At 36.0% G+C, this 20,619-nt stretch overlaps 1 protein-coding gene across 5 annotated transcripts in view; it reads left to right on the forward strand.

Annotated features, from left to right (window-relative positions):
- LOC105465882 (focadhesin) overlaps positions 1–20,619 on the forward strand; it is a 316,678-nt gene that overhangs the window by 209,184 nt on the left and 86,875 nt on the right. For all 5 annotated transcript variants that reach the window (XM_071077854.1, XM_011714536.3, XM_071077856.1 and 2 more), the window contains exon 22: positions 16,793–16,885. In XM_071077854.1, the coding sequence (XP_070933955.1) occupies positions 16,793–16,885 (93 nt within the window). The remainder of the gene's footprint in view (positions 1–16,792; positions 16,886–20,619) is intronic.

Raw genomic sequence — 20,619 nt, forward strand, 5'->3', positions numbered from 1 at the left:
CTTAGGTCCATTTGAGTTAATTTTTGTATAATGTATGAGTTATTTGTTGAAAATACCATCTTTTATTCACTGAATTACCTAGGCACTTCTGCAAAAATCATTTGCTCATATATGTGTGGGTCTATTTTTGTATTCAGTTTTGTTCCACTGACATCTGTAGGTTTGTGCTTTCACAACAATGACATACCTGAATAACTTTCACTTTATAATGTCTTGAAATCAAGTAGTATGAGTCTTCCAACTTTGTTTCATCTTTCAAAAAAAGTTCTGACTATGCTAGGTCTCTTGCTTTTCTATATAAATTTTAAACCAGTTTTAAGAAACCACAAAAAAGTTTGCTGATTTCGATGGTAAATGCATTGAATTTGTAGGTCAACTTGGGAAAGGACTTACATCTTGGTAATAGAGTATCTAGACCCATGAACAAGGTATAATTGTCTATTTATGGTTTTTTTTGTATTATAAATCTTGGACATATTTTGTAAGTATTACATATACCTAAGTATTTTGATGCTATTCAAATTAGACTTTTTATTTTAATTTACTGCTTATTGCTAGTTTATAATCATCAAATTGATTTTTTCTATGTGAAATATTTTTTTTATTATCGTATCTGTTGTGATGATCTATGATTAATGATCTTTGAAGTTATGATTGTAATTGTTTTGAGGTATAACAAACCATGCCCACATAGCACAATGAACTTAATAAATGTTGTGTGCTTTTTTATTTCTTCACCAACCAGATGTCCCCCCAATTGGGCCTCCCTATTCCCTGACACACAACAATATCGAAATTAGGCCAATTAATAACTCTTAAAATGGCCTCTAATTGTTCAAATGAAAGGAAGAGTTACGTATCTGTCACTTGAAATCAAAAGCTAGAAATGATTAAGATTAGTGAGGAAGGCATATTGAAAGCTGAGACAGGCTGAAAGCTAGACTTCTTGCACCAAATAGCCAATTTTAAATGCAAATAAAAAGTTCTTGAGGGAAATTAAAAGTGCTAACATGAGTGATAAGAAAGCAAAACAGCCTTATTGCTGATTTAGAGAAAATTTTAGTGGTCTGGATAAGAGAACAAACCAGCCATAACATTCCCTTAAGCCAAAGCCTAATCTAGAGGAAGACTGGAACACTCTTTAATTCTGTGAAGGCTAAGAGAGGTGAGGAAACTGCAGAAGAAAAGTTTGAAGGTAGCAGAGGTTGGGGTTCATGTGGTGTAAGGAAAGAAGCGATTTTCCTAACACAAAAGGGCAAGGTGAAGCAGCAAGTGCTGACGTAGAAGCTGCAGCAAGTTATCCAGAAGATCTAGCTAAGATCATTGATGAAGATGGCTACACTAACCAACACATTTTCAATGCAGATGGAAGAGCTATCTATTGCAAGAAGATGCCTTGTAGGAACTTTATAACTGAAGGGAAGTCAGTGCCTGGCTTCAAAGGAAAGGCTGGCTGTCTTGTTAGGGTCTAATTCAGCTGATGACTTAAGTTGAAGCCAGTTCAACTTTACTTAGAATTCTGAAAATCCTCGTGCTCTAAAGAATTACACTGAATCTCTTATATCTGTGTGCTAGAGATGGGACAAGGCCTGGATGACAGCATATCTGTTTATACATGGTTTACTGAATATTTTAATCCCACCATTGAGAACTACTGCTTAGAAAAAAAAAAGATTCCTTTCAAAGTATTACTGCTAATTGACAATGCACCTAGTCACCCAATAGGTCTGATGGAGGTGTACAAGGTGATGGATGTTGTTGTTATGACTGCCAACACAACATCCCTTCCGCAGCCCATGGATCAAGGAGTATTTCTGACTTTCAAGTCTTATTTAAGAAATACATTTTGTAAGGCTATAGCTGGCATAGATAGTGATTCCTCTGTTGGATCTGGGAAAAATAAATTGAAAACCTTTTGGAAAGGATTCACTGTGTAGATGTCATTAAGAACATCCATGATTTATATGAAGAGGTCAAGATATCAATGTTAACCAGTATTTAGAAGAAATTGATTCCAGCCCTCTTGGATGACTTTGAGGAGTTCAAGATTTCAGTGGAGGAAGTCACTGCAGATGTGGGAAGGGTACCAAGAGAAGTAGAATTAGAAGTAGAGCCTGAGGATGTGACTGAACTGCTACAATCATGAGGAGTTGCTTCTTATGGATGAACAGAGTGGTTTCTTGAGATGGAATCTACTCCTGGTGAAGATGCTGTGAACATTGTTGAATTGACAACACAGGATTTACAATATTACATAAACTTAGCTGATAATGCAGTATCAGGGTTTGAGAGGATTGATTCCACTTTAGAGAGAAGTTCTATGGATGAAGCTATCAAACAGCATTGCATGCTTCAGAGAAATCTTTTGTGAAAGGAAACATTAAGCAATGGAGTAAACTTCATTGTTATCTTAAGAAATTGACTCAGCCTGGCCGGGCGCGGTGGCTCAAGCCTGTAATCCCAGCACTTTGGGAGGCCGAGACGGGCGGATCACGAGGTCAGGAGTTCGAGACCATCCTGGCTAACACGGTGAAACCCCGTCTCTACTAAAAAATACAAAAAACTAGCCGGGCGAGGTGGTGGGCGCCTGTAGTCCCGGCTACTCGGGAGGCTGAGGCAGGAGAATGGCGTAAAAACCCGGGAGGCGGAGCTTGCAGTGAGCTGAGATCCGGCCACTGCACTCCACCCTGGGCGACACAGCGAGACTCTGTCTCAAAAAAAAAAAAAAAAAAAAAAAAGAAAAGAAAAAGAAATTGACTCAGCCACCCTAACATTCATCAGCCACCCTAATCAGTCAGCAGCCATCAACATCCAGGCAAGACCTTCCACCCACAAAAAGATTAGGACTTGTCAAAGATTTATATAATTATTTACATTTTTTATCAGTCGAATATTTAAAAAAATTTTTTTTAATGATGGGACCTCACTATGTTGCCCAGGCTGGAGTGCGGTGACTATCCACAGGTGCAGTTACAGAACACTACAGCTTCCAACTCCTGGGCCCAAGGGTTCCTTCCATCTCAGTCTCTTGAGTAGCTAGGACTACAGGTACATGCCACCATGCCCAGCAGTAACAAATTATTTTAAAACTAAGATATGTACATTTTTTTTAAAGATGTAATGCTATTACATAATATAGTATAGTGTAAGCATAACTTTTATATCCACTAGGAAACAAAAATATTGTATGACTCTCTTTATTGGATTATTAGCTTTAATGCATTTGTCTGGGACCAAACCTGTCTGAGGTGTTCCTGTACTTCCTATGTACATGTAGTGGGATAGTTTTCTTTTTCCAGAAATGCTACTATTAGTGGTAAATCTAATGATTGTGGTGGTCTTACTAAGAAATAGGATCTTACTGGCATGTAAATAAGCCCTTATATACTGTGTGTTTTGTTATTCATTTCTATTAATAACAGCCCCTAAAGAATCCATGTCCTTACAGGATATTCTATACCCTTCACAATGGCTACAACTACATGAGAGTGAGTGAGCAAGTGAATCAATGGCTAAAAGAACTTTATTTTGAATTTAGAAGTGCTCTGTCCTCATTTCTAAAAATATACTTTGTATTTTAGAGCGGTTTTAGGTTCACAGCAAAATTGAGAGCAGTGTATGGAGCGTTCTCATGTAACTCCCTGCTCATTCTGCCCTCATGCCTACCACTCATCTTCCCATTATCCCCCACCAGAGTGGTATATTTGTTACAAATGATGAACCTACATTGACACATTACCCAAAGCCTATAGTTTATATTAGGGTTTATTCTTGGTGTTAAACATTCTGTGGGTTTGAACAAATGCATGGTGGCATGCATATAATCATATAATCATTTTAGTATTATACACAGTAGTTTTACTTTCTAAAACCCTTCTGTAATCTCCTATTCATCCCTTCCTTCTCCTTAACTCCAGGTGACCACTGATCTTTTTACTGTCTCTATAGTTTTGCCTTTTCCATAATGTCAAGTAGTTGGAATCATACGGTATGCAGATCTTCCAGACTGGCTGATTTCACTTAGTATTAGGCATTTGTTTTCTTCATGTATTTTCATTGCTTGATAGCTGACTTCTTTTTAGTATTGAATAAAAATCCATGGTCTAGATATACTACAGTTGATTTGTCCACTTACCTACAGAAGGATATCTTGGTTGCTTCCAAGTTTTAGCCAATATGTATAAAACTACTTTAAACATCTTTGTGCAGAATTTTGTGTGGAGATGATTTTCAACTCTTGGGTAAATGCCAAGGAGCACACTTGCTGGACTGTATTGGTTTTGTAAAAAATGGCCAAAGCATCTTCCAAAGTGGCTATACCATTTTGCATCTCCTTCCTGTTGCTCCAAAGCCTTGTCAGCAGTTGGTGTTGTGGTCTGGATTTTGGCCATTCTAATTGGTGTGTAGTGACATTTCATTGTTTTTTCATTAGCATATCCCTGATATGTGTTAAGATTTTTTTGTATATTTTGGATAATAGTCCTTTATCAGATCTGTCTTTTGCAAATATTTTCTTACAGACTATGGCTTATCTATTCTCTTGACAGTGCCTTTTGTAGATCAGAAGATTTTTATTTTAATGAAGTCCAGCATATCCATTGTTTATTTAACACATAGTGCCTTTGATATTGTTTCTGAAAAGCTGTCATCAAGCCTAACATTATAGATATTATCCTGTGTTATCTTCTAGTAACTTCACAGTACTGTGCTTTACATTGATATCTATAATCTATTTCGAGTTAATATTTATGAAGAGTGTAAAGTCAGGGTCTAGATTCTTTTTTTTTTTTTTCTTGCCTCAAGATATCTGGTTGTTTAAGTATCATTTGTTGAGAAGATTATCCTTTCTCCATTGCTTTACTCTGACTTATTCTCAAATATTAACGGACTATATTTAAATACATCTGTTTCTAGACTTTCTATTCTGTTTCTTAGATCTATTTCTCTAGTCATTGGTTCATACCATGCTTTCTTGATTACTGTAGCTCTGTAGTAAGTCTTGGAGTTAGGTATGTCAGTCCTCCAACTTTGTTCTTCTTCAATATTGTGTTGGCTCTTCTTTGTCCTTTGTCCCTTCATATGAACGTTTGAATCAGTTTGTTATCCAGGAAGTAACTTGGTGAGATTTTGAGTGGGACTGTGTTGAGATTTTGAGAATTGAAGTTAGGAAGAACTGACAGCCTGACAATATTGAGCTTTCCAATCCATGAACCTGGAATATTTCTCTATTTATTTCATTCATTATTGATTTCTTTCATTAGAATTTTGTAATTTTCTCCTATAGGTATTATATATACTCACACATTTATATGTCTCTGTGTGTGTGTGTGTGTGTGTGTGTGTGTGTGTGTATGTGTGTGTGTATGTAGGTTTACACCTAAGTATTTTATTTCTGTAGGTGTTAATGCAAATGCTATTGTGTTTTTAATTTCAACTTCTATTTTTTCATTGCTGTCATATAGGAAAGCAATTGATTTTTGTATTGTAACCTTGTGTCTTGCAATTTTGCTATAAGTGCTTATGGGTTCCAGGAGTTTTTTGTCAACTTTTTCAGATTTTCTATATAGATACTCATGTCATCTGCAAGCAAAGACAATTTTGTTTCTTTCTTCTCTTCAGCATACATTTTACTTTCTCTTTGTCTTATATCAGTAGAAAGGATTTCCAGGTATGATGTTGAAAAAGAATGGTGAGAGAGGACATCCTTGTCTTACTCCTGATCTTAGTGGGAATGCTTGTAGTTTCTCAAAATTGTGATGTTGGCTGTGGGTGTTTTGTAGATATTCTTATCAAGTTGAGGAAGTTCTTTATTTCTAGTTTACTGAGAGTTTTTATCATGAAAAACTGTTGGATTTTGTCAAATGCTTTTTCTGCATGTATTGATACGATTATGTGATTTTTCTTCTTTACCCTGTTGATATGCTGGAATAAACATTAATTGATTTTCTAATATTGATTTAGTCTTGTGTACCTCAAATCCATTTGGTTGTGGTGTATAATTCTTTTTTACATTGTTAGATTTAATTTGCATATATTTTGTTGAGGCCTTTTACATTTATGTTCGTGAGAGATATTGCTGTGAGATTTTCTATTCTTGTTAATACATTTGTCTGGTTTTAGTTTTAGGGTAATGCTGACCTCATATAATGAGTTAGGAAGTGTTTTCTCTGCTTCTGCCTTCTGAAAGAGACTGTTTGGAATTGGCGTGATATCCTCCTTAAATGTTTGATACAGTTCACCAGTGAACACATCTAGGACTGGTGCTTTCTGTGTTGGAAGGTTATTAATTGTCAATTCAACTTCTTTAATAGATACAGGCCTATTCAAATAATATATCTGTTTTTCATGTGAGTTTTAGCAGATCGTGTCTTTCAGGGAATTGGCCCATTACATCTAGATTATCAAATTTGTGGGCATAGAGTTATATATATTCTTTCCTTATTATTCTTTCAGTCTCCAGAGAGTCTGTAGTGATATCCCATCTTTCACTGCTCATGTTAATTTCTAAATTTGTTAAATTTGTTAAGGTGTGTGTTATGGTTCTTTTAAATTTGTTAAGGTGTGTTTTATGGTTCAGAATGTGGTCAATATTGGTGAATGTTACATGTGAGCTTGAGAAGAATGTGTGTTCTGCTGTCATTGCATGAAATAGCCTGTAGATGTCAATTATATCCAGTTGATTGATGGTGTTTTTGCGTTCAACTATGTCCTTACTGGTTTTCTGCTTGTTGGATCTGTCCATTTCTGATAGAGAAGTGTTGAAGTCTCCTGAAGTCTCCAGCTATATGAGTGGATTAATCTATTTCTTCTTGGAATTCTATCAGGTTTTGCCTTATATCTTTTGATGCTTCATTAATAGGAGCATACACTCTAAGGATTGTTATGTCTTCTTGGAGAATTGATCCATTTAGTATGTAATGTCCCTCTTTATTTTTGACAGCTTTCCTTGTTGTCAAGTCTTCTCTGTCATAAATTAATATAGGTCCTCCTGCTTTCTTTTGATTAATATTAGCATAGTGTCTTTTTCTGTCCATTTACATTTTATCTGTATGTGTCTTTACATTAAAGTAGATTTCTTGTAGACAACATGTAGTTGGGTCTCAGTTTTTTATCTACTTTGACAATCTTAATTTGCTTCCAAAATGATTATTGATATATTTTGATTAATATCTTCTATATTTGTTACTTTTTTTGTTTGTTGCTCATTTTCTTTGTTCTGCTTTTGTATTCTCTTTTTGTCCCTTTGGTTTCAATTGAACATTTTGTATGATTTTTTTATCTTTTGTTAGCATGTCAGTTATGTTTCTCTTTTTACTTTTTAAGTGGTTGCCATACAGTATGCAATATATATTTACAACTAATCTATGTCTACTTGCAAACAACACTATACCACTTCACAGGTGGTGTAAATACTTTATAATAACAAATAATCCTAATTTTGCCTCTCATTCCTTGTATCATTGCTATCATTCATTTCACTTATACATAAGCATATGTGATCATATACATGACTACTATTATTATTTTTTAACAAGCTGTTATCTGTTAGATTAATTAAGAATAGGAAAATAAAAGCTTTTATTTCATGTTCACTTATCCCTCCTCTGATGCCTTCCTTTCTTTATCTAGATCTGAGCTTCTGATCTCTATAATGTGCTTACTACCTAAAAAAACTTTAAACATTTCCTGCAAGGGAAATGTACGGGTAATAAATTTTCTCAATTTTTGCTTGTCTGAGCAAGGCTTTATTTCTTCTTTATTTTTGAAGGATCATTTTCTGGGGTACAGAATCCTAGGTTGGTCGTTTTGCTCTCTCAGCACTTTATTTCACTCTCTTCTCTTCTTGCTTGCATGTTTTCTGGTAGAAAGGTGGATATAAAACTTATCTTTGCTTCTCTATAGGTAAGGTATGTTTCCTTCTGGCTTTTTTCAGAATTTAAAAAAATCATTGCTTTTATGTAGTTTAAATGCAATATCCACATACCTATAGGTTTTTGGCATTTATCCTACTTGGTGTTGTCTGAGCCTCCTATAACTGAGCTTTGATGTCTGACATTAATTTGGGAAAATCTCAAGATGATTTCAAATATTTCTTCAATTTTTTTCTCCCTTATTTGTCTGGAATTCCTATTATGTGTATGTTATAACTTTTGTAGTTGTTCCACAGTTCTTAGATATTCTGTTTTCTTTGCTTCATTCTTTTTCCTCTTCACTTTTTAGTTTTAGAGGTTTCCATTGAGATATCCTCAATATCAGAGATTCTCTCCTCAGTTGTGTCCAGTCTGTTAATAAGCGCATTAAAAGCATTCTTCATTTCTGTTACCATGCTTTTCATCTCTAGCATTTATTTTTTGCAGGGGAATCTTTGATTTTTCTATCTTTCTGCTTACATTGTTCATTTGTTCTTGCATATTGTCTCTATTATCTGTTATGGCCTTTACCACATTAATCACGGTTATTTTTAATTCAGAGTCTGTTAATTAATTCCAGCATCCCTGCCATATCCTTACTTGGTTCTGATAGTTGCTTGTCTCTTTAAACTATGTATTTTACCTTTTAGTCTTCCTTGTAGTTGTCTCTTGATAACCAGACATACATATTAGGTAAAAGGAAATAAAGTAAATAGGTCTTTAGTAATGTAGCGGTAAGGTGGTCGAGGAGTAGAGTCATTCCATAACCCTATAATTAGGTCTCAATCTCATAGTGAGCCTAGAACTTTCACAAGTGTTTCCCAGGATTTGGATTTTTTTCTCTTTTTCACTTCCTTAAGTGGGATAGGATGGCTGGAATGGGCTAGAGTTGTCTATTTCCCTTCACCCACTTAGAAGGCTACAGGATCTTGGAGATGGGTATTTCTTTCCTCCAGGCTGGTTAGGTGCTGATAAAACTATTAGGTTAGGCTCTGTTGTATAGTTTCTTTTTTCTGGTGGCAGACCTTGTTAAAAATAGAATGCTGTTATATTTCAAAATGTTTTTCCCCTCCCCCTGCTGTGATCACAAGGTGAGTTTTTTTTCTGATATTCACTATGAGAACTGATTGAGCTTCTGGAGCTAAAACTCATAGAGCTAAAACTCATAGAGCTTCTGGAGCTAAAACCCTCCCTATGACTGGGTCCACCTAGAGTTTTAAATTCTCAATCTTGTCCATTCTTAGCCTCTAGCCATTCATCAACTATCATTCAGGTTTTTCTGCCCCAGCACTGGTTACTATGGTGGTTTCTGTCTGTGGGTTTCTACTTTGGTAAGCTGTGATTGTCTCTGTAGCTGCCTGTCTGTCTCTCCAACTTTGAGAGCAGCACTTTGCTCTGTGACCTCATTTTCTTTTACAGATCTCATAACAGTTGTTGGTTTTATAGTTTGTTTAGCTTTTTAGTTGTTGTTAAGATGGAGTAGTGACTTCCAACTTCCTTACAGGCTGGACTAGAAACCTTCGCTTTCCGTATTTTGAAGTGTATTTTGATTTGTGTTAATTGTTGATACTTCTTTAACTACATGGTTGCTAAACTAAGTAATTTTCAATGCTATGGAGAGCTAGCTGTTTAATGTAATCTGTGATAAATTTCCTTGGAAAGTATTATATCCTCTTATTTTTAAAAACTTTTGGATTTTTTTCTTTGTCTTTTCTTAAAGTGAAATTCTCCTATGTTACTTTTAGAAGAATCATAGATCCAAGTTTGATTTGGGGTTGGCCTGACACACCAGGAGCAGTTCTGCAGAATGACAATCTTGTTTAGGCTTCTCTAAAACTGAAGTGGCCTCTCTCTTTGCTCCTTTTTACAGGGGACAAGCAGTGGTCATTTCAGATCAGCTAGGGCTTCTCCAAGCTCAAGTGGCTATCCTCTTTTGTTCTGATGTATACCTACTTCTCATCCTGAGGTTAACTTGGCTCCTGTTGCAGAGGAAGCTGAAGGTGAATGACAGTTTCCTTCCCTGAAATTTGCTGCCAGTCTTGTTATCCTTGGCGTTTCTAACTCTGACATGACACTCTCACCTAAATTGGCTGATGCTGATTTGTCCCTGGATGAGAATGGCAGTCTGGCTTCATTATTTTCTCCATTCTTGTGCACATGCAAATTTGCCTGTTTCTGCTGCTGCTACCCAACCATATTTCTGCCTCAGCATTAGGTAATGAGTTCTCTCTTCATTTTTATTTCAGAGAAAACTTTTTCAGACCTATTGGCAGCTGTATTGTAAATAAAAGCTTTAGTTCTACATTCTTTCTTCTTTTTTTCAAGTGATAATCATTTGATTCTTTTTACCTAATAAATTAATTTTGTTTTCCTGCCTCCTTTAAATTTTTCCCTAGAAAAGTACATATGCTGTAACCAATCATTTAAAATATAAGAAGTGTATTTGCCTTTTTCTTTCAGTGTCGTCTTTATTTTAAAAAACATATTTGGTATGAAGTACAAGGAATAATGTTAGCATCTGTGCAATATGAAACAATTAGATGAACATTGTGAATAATAGTGGGGAGAAGTGGTATCTGTGCTTCTTACACATTCGCCCTAGAAAACACTGTGAAAAGTATGGTTTGCTATATTTTAGATACTCCATAATTACCATGTGGATGTGAGTTGTTATGGTAACTGGGTTTCTCCCCTTCTATTAAATAACAGAATAAATGGTTACTTGAGATGTGACTGAATTGTCAGCTTTCAAGCTAATGTTATCCTGATTGGAAACAGTGGAGAGGTAGGAGAGAAGGAGGGAGAGAGGGAAGGAAGGAGGAAACGTTGGGGAGAGAATATTAAATTTCCAGAAAACACCTGGAAAGAGATGATTGTCATTTTACTTTAAAAAGTGTCCTCCCTTCTCTTCTCGTCACTATCTGTCAGAGGAACAGGTCTAACAGTAATTTTGTCCCAACAAGATTACTATCGATGGAATACTGAAGCCCGTTATTTCTTATATATAAATAATGGGATACTGAGTGGCTTTTGGGGTCTCTAATACCAGTTGCAACTGGTTTTTCTTCTGGGAATGTGGAAACTGTGTGTGTGTGTGTGTGTGTGTGTGTGTGTGTGTCATAAAGCTAAATGTGGTGGTTCAGTATTCATCTGTGTGTCTGTGTAGCAGTTGAAGTTAAATACTTTTATTTTGATAATAATGTTTACATATGGCAAGCATGAAAAATGCCTTTATAAGATTGGGGTTTTAAAATTAATAGCAAATACTTAGTTTACTTGTCAGTTTTTACATGCTACTCTTCCAATCCCATTCTGGTTTGACAATCAAAGAACGCCATCGAAGTTTGTTACCTGATTTATAGTATTTAATGAAGGGCTCTTATAATGGGTATTTTCTTGTAGATGGAATAATCATATTCGTTAAGATCACTCAAGAGGCGGAATGCAATACCAAATTTTTGGACAAAGTATTCTGAACTGTAAATTAACTAATTAGATGGATATGTAGTCCCTTGTAGTAAAACATGTATGAGGAAACATGATTACCTTTTCATTTTCTCTCCCATCATTCCCCTACAATTGCGAATTATGTGTCTAAGCAGAACATTTCCTGTTGTGATAGTATTTCAAGTATACTTAATTAAAGCTTACATCATACAGATTTAAAAGTTTACAGAATTTCAATATATAAAAATTATAATATCTGCTTTAAAATTTTACCATGTCATTCAATATGTTTTCATCTGGAATTAAACCTTTCCTGGCTAGAACATTTTAGACTTGCTTTTGTAAAATCTCAAAAAACTAGCTTCTCAACAACTCTGTGTCTGTTTAAAATAAGTTTTAAATGTTGTGTTTCCAGAATGATTAAAACTTGAACACCATAATTTTCTGCAAATACTTGCTTGTGATAGTATGATTTTCACATAACAAGAATTTGTCTTAAAGAGAATGCTATGTATTTAATTCTGTTAAACTCAGCAGGTACTTAATTGAACACTTATGTGCGAGACACTGTTATGGGTACCATGGGAGGGATTCCAGCATGAATAGAACATGACCTCTGCTCCTTAGGATTGCATGAGATTAAGATCTAAAGACAGAATCTGTGGAGTGTTGTGGGAGAGGCACATATGTACTGGAAATATGGAGATGAGAAAAATTATTTTGGTAAGTAGAAATGAGAGGAAAATGGGTCATTCAAGGCAGAGGAAGCAGTGAGTGCAAAGATCCTGTAAAGTGTAAGACAAGCTTGGGGACTGGTTCATAATTCAATGCAGCCAGAATATAGGTTTTGTAAAAGAGAGGAGCAAGACTTCAGGTGGAGAAATTGGTTGAAGGTCTTGGCCAGCAGTTATTTCTTCAAGTAATTCTAAAAGACTTTGAACATTATACAAAAGAGTTTGGACTTTATTCTTTAATGAGCCATCAGAGGTTTTGGAAAGTTCTGAGTTAATGTATTAATAGTAAGAGCAGCACCATTGGGGATGTGTTAGGACAAAGAAAGGTTTTAAGCTGTTAATAGATCAGTTACTAGATCATGTTAATCTAGGCAGGAATCAGATAGGACTAAACCAAATAAAGGAAAAAGTTGGGACATATATATTAAGTATTTCAGAAGTGGACTCAACAATTGAGTCTCAAGGCAAGGGAGACTCCCAAGATAAATCAGAAATTTCAAACCTGGGTAACTGGAACATCGATAGATAATATTTGACGGGAACAGGAAAGATAAGAGGAAGGGTGGATTTTGAATGATGATGACAAAGAAGGGTGCAAAGTCTAATAGATGGTGAGAGGTGAAAGTTTGAGAAGTACATGTTCTAAAACTTGTGATTTTTTTAAACTAGGTATTTTAAATTCTATATTTATTTGGGTATAATATGAATACACTAGAGTTCTCCCATTTTACTGTCTAGTTCTATGATTTTTGGTAAGTGCACACATTCCTCCAACCAGCACTATGGTCAAGATGAGAGTAGCTCTACCACCCTCAAACATTTCCCCATGCTCCTTTGTAGTCAGCCCCTTTCACCACCTCCATCTCCTGACAACCTCAAATGACTAAGAGGACTGAACTCCAGGTCCTAGCCTATCCTCACTTCATCGGGACAAATTTTGCTTCAGCTTTTTGTCTTATATATTGGCATTTTACTTTATATTGAATTTGGGATAGGGTAGAAGAATTACATAGTTAAATGTTTGAAAATCATCATTCTTCTGTGTTACTGATAAAGCTCTTTCTGAGCTGCCTTTATCTCTTTCCTGGATTGTTGATGTGGCCTCTGAGTAGGTTTTCTTGTGTTGACCTTTGCTATCTTTAGTCTATTTTCAACAGAGCAGTCAGCATTGTCCTTTTACAATATAAATTAGATCATGTAATTCTTTTTCTCAAAAACTTATAATGGTCCTCTCTTCAGTAAGAATAAAAGCAAGTCCTGAACAGTGCCCTAGAAGGCCCTGAATTCTCTGGGTCCCCATTAATTCACGAACTTTTTCTCTTTCTACTCTGTGTTTTGCTCATTTTGTCTATTGTATTTAGACTGGCCTCTTTTCTCTTTCTCAAACAGGTCAGTTGTGTGCTTGCCCAGGACCTTTGCCTTGCCATTATCTTTAAATTGAGGTGTCATTCACATAACATAAAACAAACCATTTTAAAGTGTGCAATTCACTGGCATTTAGTACATATACAATGTTGTACAACTATCACCTCTATTTGGAAATGTTAGTTCCGAAACATTTCATCTCTTCCAAATGAGACCATGTCCCCATGAAGCATCCACTTTCTATTCCCTCCTCCTTTCTTCCTGTCTCCCTTCCCCTCTCCCCCTGGCAGCTACCAATCTACCTTCTGTCTCTATGGCTTTACCTATTCTGGATATTTCATATAAGTGACATCATATAACACGTAACCATTTGTGCCTGATTTCTTTCACTTTGGCATAATGTTTTCAAGGTTCAGCCATCGTGTATCAGTACTTCATTCTTTTTATGACCAAATAATATTTCATTATATACATATTGCATATTTTATTCTTCTAGTTTTCCATTGATGGACATTTGGATTGTTTCTACCTTTTGGCTATTGTGAAAGTGCTGCTATGAACACTGATGTACATGGATTTGTTTGAATACCTGTTTTCAGTTGTTTTGGGTGTATACCTAGGTGTGGAATTGCTCAGTCATATGGTATTTCTATGTTTAGCTTTCTGAGGAACCACTAAAGTGTTTTCCATACCAGCTGAACCCTTTTTTATTCCCATTAGCACTTACTTTGGTCTTTACATCCTCACCTCCTCCAAGTTTTTGCCCATACTTTACCTTCTCTACAAGATCTACTCTAACCACCCTATTTAACTCTATAACGTGCTCCTATCCCTGCCCTCACCTCATTAGCATTCTTCCCTCCCATGTATATATTCCTATTGTGGTCTCTTCTTTGGGCACATGTGTAATGTTTCATTATAACTCACTGCCTCTTACGCATTGAAACTTGACTTTTATTCTTCCCTAAGCCATAGGACCGTGCATCTCAATTCTCCATCAGATAGCTGTCATTGCAAGAGTATGTGTAGTTACTTATATAAAAAAAAAATTCCACACATTCATTAAAGCTGAGTGATACAGTGATCGAGAACCCTACTTTAACCTAAAATATAGGTGATATGGATTACTATACAGTATATTAAATTGAAATAGCATTCTAAAATATGTTTTTGTTAAAAATGGTCAGGGGAGTCCTTTTAGCTTGTGACACAATGGCACTTTAAGGGCATGACTTTCTTCAAGCTGTTTCTCTAAAGTCTCTCTTCATTAAGAGAAAAAGCAAAAGCAAGAAAATGCATTTTTAAAGAGATTTGTGCACAGCTGACTCCATAGAACACTAAAACTAGGGTATAATCCCATAAAACATGGGGAGTTCAGGCTGGCATCTAGGCTGAAGCATTCTGCTGTGCTCCTGTACCCACCTTCAGCTATGGTTGAAGCAGCAGGAAGAGGATTAGCTTTAACCTTGAGTTTATAACCTCCTTTTAAATAGGTTTCCTGGCATGAATGTTTTCATGTTTAGAGGCTGAACATTTGATATGCTCATTTTCATTTACATTTTTTCCATAATCCTTTCCTTTTTAAAACTCAAGTTTAAAAAGCAATTGTGAGACCATTGTCTTCCCCGCAAATTGCTCTTTTGCCAATTTGCTGAGGCTAAGGGTATTCTCAGTAGTACAATGATTCTGTGGGTTATTTGGCAAAAATTTAAAAATATTTTAAGCTTGTAAAGTAAGAGAGAAACGTTTTGGTTGTGGTGATTGAGTATTGTTTCTGTTAAATCCAGGTGTCAAAATAGGACTTGAAGATAATTATTATATTTTATGAAAAGGGAACAGAACTGATAGGAAAAAAGTTAAAGAAAACTGCCCACATTTTGGAGATAAAGAGCAGAGCCAAAACCTGATCAACGCCTCCCCAACTGGAAATAGAACCTAGGTTGTAGTTTGCCACCTGAATAACAGGAGAAGCAGCAGGAGCTGGAGGACTCATTCCTTCAAGGATTTTTGTTGACTTGTTGACAAGGCTCCCCTCACCCTGCTCGTTGTAGTACTTATTCAGGAAAAGTCCTGTCTTTATAATTACTTTTAAGTTCATCTCATGGCTGAGTATCTGTTTCATACTGTATAAGATCAATTTTTTAAAAACCGCAATGCCATGAGAAGTAATAGATAGCAGTCGGAATTAATCTCTTTGTTTTCTTTATTCCCATGGATTCTTCCTATTTGTGTCCATTTCTGGGTCTCTCACTGGTGGAAAAGTCTCTGCAGACACAGATAATCTTCTCATCTTTCCACAGTACCTTGTATATAGTAGGACCTCGCTAAGACTGGGATTAAAGAACATACTAGAGGCCGTGGGAACCAACTGTATTCAGAGAGACTATTATCTTCTTATCTTCCCTGTCACAAGGCACTGGAGAATATTAATCCTTATAATACAATAAAATGTCCTTAAACAGTAGTTATCATGATTCTGGTGTAATTACATACAGATTTGTTTTCTCTCTCTCTCTCTCTCTCTAGTCTGTAGGACACAGACTAAAGTTTTAGTTGTTTGACTTTTGATGTGTTACAGGAATCTTGAAATATGATGCACTGTGACTGTTTTTCTTGATTGATCTTTCTTTAACAGAAGCAGACCTTGGGAAGATTTGTTGCAAGAGAGCCGTGTACTAATAGGTAGAAACAGAAATGACTATGAAAACCAGATGTTTTGTCTGGGCTTCTATTGAGAAACAGGGTTTCCATGTTGGCATATATAATTTTTCTCTTGTTTACCCACACTGATTAAAGGCCATTGATCTAGTGGTGTGCACAATTGCTGTGTGCAGTACTCATTTGCATGCTCTTACCACTGTGGTTTCTATACAACATTATATTTCTGTTGGCAATATAAGTTTATTACTTCAGAATGGTCATATTGGAAATCCAGGATATGAGCAATATTTATTTTTATTTAAAATTACTAGGGGGATTTGTTAGACAATGCCTAGTTTCCTGACATTGGCAAGAGGCCTTGAAATTAGAGTTTCCCCCTAATTTTCAAGGGTAGATTTGTATTACATGTACATTTTAACTTGTTATTATTGTAGGATTTTATTTGCTTCGATTTACAAAATTCTATGCTTACTCTATTTTGTCTTCACAAGACTCTAAACTCTTCTCCTTAGGAATATCCAAAAGATATTATTTGTGGTTCTGATCCTAGACTGATTTGGTTTGTTTTCAGAATCTAAACCACTTAAAGAAAAGAAAGAACTGATGATACAGTTATAATTTTATTCTGTTTTAATACTGTGTAGTCTAACATGCTGTGGTACATTTTTCCCACAGGTTCATATCCAGCTTTCAGAGTGGCACCGTGCGATTTTTCTTCCACAGGCCTGGCTTGCATACATGAGTCGAGCTTATCATGCCATTTTACAGGTAATGAAACCACAGGATAGGTTTGCTTTGGCGAAATGTCTCCTTATCTCACGTTTTACTGGAAATGTGTATTTAATATAAAAGCAGTTGGAAAAACAGCACTACCAAAAATGTAATGGTTGTTTTTGCTCATAAAAGAATGTGAGGCATATATATATATATATATATATTTATTTATTTATTTTGCATTGCTGCACTTAAAATTAAACAGCGATGCCCCCCAAATCCGTGTCTCCCATCCAGAACTCCCTCCTGAGCGCTACTCTCCTCCATCCTGCTGCCTTCTGGACATCCTCGCTTGGCTGCCCCACAGCACCTGACTTGAGTGCATCGCAAACAGCTCCTCGTCTTCCATTATACCAGTACTTCCTCAAGCTGGACTTGCTTACATCTCCAGCCTGATCTCTTAAACCTTCCCCCAGATTTATATGTTTCAGTCTTGTTAAATTTCTTTGTTTTCCTAAACTCAGTATGTCTTTCATAACCTCTTAGCTTTTACACACACTATTCTTTCTGTCTCTGACCCTGCCATTCCCTCTTTACCCACCTAATTTCTACTTGTTCTTTACCTACCCAATTTCTACTTGTTCTCTAGATCAATATATCTGGTCAGGCACTGTGTGCCTTACTTCTCTCGCCTTGGATTATATGCCCTTCTTGTGTACTTGCTTAGTATCTGAGCTTCCCTTTTTGAAGCCCTTATCATGTTAGTTATTTGGCGAGGACCTCCAGTTGTCTCTATGCTCCTAAGGGCAGGAGGTCTGTTGTCTCTGGCCCTGACATAAGTGTCTAGACATACTAGGTGCTCATTAAATGAATGAGATATTCTCAATTTGAGTTTATTTGATCCAATAATATTATAAGTTATAGTTCGTTAATTTTTAAAATTAGAAATAATTTTTAATCAGTTGGGGAATATACAGTTAACAATATAAGAAAACAACTAGCTTAATTGTTTTTCCTAGCTTAAAATTGATTATTAAGGATAATAGGAAAAATCCGATGCTACTTAAGTAATTTATGTCCCAGAATAAGATTTCCGTGGAGGGTTAGAAGTGCGGTATTGTGGTTAGAGATAACAGCTCTCCTATAAAATGAGGTGAGGGAGTGAGGGGGGCATAGGATAGGTTGAGATGAATGACTGTCTGGGCAATGGTGTTCTAATCGCAAAACCTTTTTGCAACCCATCTTATGGATCCTAGAACTCGTAAAACACTAATGTATCTTCAGAGATTCTGATTCATTAGAAGTGAATAGGGGACCAGGAATCTCCGTGTTCTACAAGCTGCCAGGTGATTTAAATCCACATAGTCTACCAGCCAAACTTTGAGCAAATGGTTTTAGAAGATCCTCTAAATGTACTGTAATCTGCATTTTAAAGATGTTCCTTTGGAATGATCATTTTCTTTTGCTTATTGTTTCCTTACTCAATTTTTATCTTCAGCAGCATCTGGGCACCCAGCATGTTTTGGATAAATGCATGAGTGAATGAATGAATGACTCATGTCTCTATATTTCTTTAACAGCCAATTACAGTTTTTAGTCAGGAAGCATGAGATTGCAAGTCAGAGTATGCACTTTTTCTCACATTCATTTTTCCCCAAGTAATGTTGAGTTTTTTCTTCACCAAACTATGGAACATGTTTTATTGGGGAGGTCCCATGCTGGGTGTGTGGGACACTGAGGGCACTCCTTCCTCACAATGAGCTCCCAGCCCATTGGTGGAGGCTAACATGCCCAATAGCAATTCCAGTACAATATCTTTGGTACATTAATAAAGGATGTTCAAAATGCTATGGGCACCTGGAGAAAGGGATGAAGAGCTCCTCCTCCTGCAGAATGAACTGAGAATTCTATTTAGCTCTTAGTGTAAGAAAGGCTAAATTGAATAGGATTATAGTATAATTCTGCAGATGACTTGCAATTGATTAAAAAAAAAAAGCCGTGATTTTTTTTTAATAAGGGCTATGGTTTGTTGAGTAACTAGTGTGTGTCTAATACTTAACATATATTATTTCAATTAATCTGTACAGAACCCCTTTGAAGTGGATGTTATTAACCCCATGTATAATAGGATTATAGACGGGGAAGCAGGGTTAGCTAGGAAAGCAAAGCAAACAGTTCAGGAACCCAACAGGCACTAAATGAAAATACAGGAACTTAACCTGGATTTGTCTGACTCCAGAGCCTTAGCCTTTTCCACTGTGCCATGTATCTTCCCTAACACTGTCATTAATTGTTATAATAAATAATGCAAGTTTGTTTAATGTTTTAAAGGGCAGATCTATTTGATCTATGAAAAACCTGTCGATTTTTCATGATTTTTAGCAATGCAGGTCAGTTATTCTGCTATTAAGGTGATGGTTGGTATCTTTATTTATCATTTAAAATCCCTTAACTTTGGATTTCTAGTAAGTCCAGTTCCATTGAGAGTTGGTGACAAAAGAAGAGAAAGTGAAAGGATGGATTAAAATGAGATTTGCAGTATTATTTAAAAGTACAGCAGTGTGTTTTAGGCTATCACTATTACTTGAAAGTACACTGATGCATTTACGCTTAAACAAGTTTTTTAAATGAGTCCACACACTTAAATAGAGTTTATGGTATCTTGGAATAATTGGAGCAACTGCCAGACTCCTTGTCTATATCAAGAATTTCTGTCCTAGAAGACACTTTTTCTGTACAGGAATTACAGTTACTTCCATCTGGTGCTAGACATATTTTTTAGCATTAAACTGGAGGATCATTTCGAGGAGCGATGTTTTATTCAGTTAAGCCTAGGAAACCCACTAAAAGGTACATTCTCCATTACTTCCTGGAGGCTAATTAGGATGTAAGTCTGAGATCTGAACACTACTTGTAGCTTCTGCTTAGATGTCTGCTTCAAGCCTTACCTAATTTTTCCGTAGGAACCTGGGGTTTTTAACTATAAGCATATCAAAGTGGTTGACATGGAGAGGTATTTAGATTTCTTCCCATTAAGATGAAAAATGCAGATAGAAGCTGACTGACAGTACAGAGGACATTTTGGTTAGGAGCCCTCTACAGTCTTTATCTTGTTACCCTTCTGGGATGCTGTGGAGGTTAAGGTCTCCAGCGTTTGTGAAAAGGGCTCTTTGGAATTGTAAATATGATCTCAAACAGGAGAGAGGTATGAAAGCAAATTAACTGTAGGCGTTTTTTCCTGAATTGGCTGTCTAGTTGCCAAATAATCTGAAATCAGAGCCCAGATCAGGAACTGCAGCTTCTAATAAGTTACTCTATGACAGCTTATACTTTTTTTCCTTTTTTGTGTGTGTGTGTTTGTTTTGTTTTAAATGTATAGGAAGCTAGGTGAAATTACTTACTATAATCAACAAGTTCTTATGGTATAGGCTAAAGATTAAAAATCAGAGGGGATAGCTAGATTAATCATTGGAATCTACAGGCAATCCAAAAATCCTCAATTCAGGTGATCACTGTAGCCATTTTGCTCCCAATAAGTTTTTCTCAAAAATGTTAGTCAGAAAAGCAGAGATGACTGAGATGAATGCTGCTGGATCTCTCTATTACCAGTACGTCAAGAATTGGAAGGCAACATGAATCTGAGTAAATAGCCCAACATAGATTGGCTGGCAGGGATTAATGAGGGAGACATTCCAGAAAAGGAGATGGAAAAGAACAGACTCAGAGAAAGAAAAAACATGAAAACGACTTAGTCACAATAGAATGGTTGTGCTGGTTTGTGACTTCAG

This window comes from Macaca nemestrina, chromosome 14 (genome assembly GCF_043159975.1).
Source record: "Macaca nemestrina isolate mMacNem1 chromosome 14, mMacNem.hap1, whole genome shotgun sequence".
Taxonomy (NCBI): Eukaryota; Metazoa; Chordata; class Mammalia; order Primates; family Cercopithecidae; genus Macaca; species Macaca nemestrina.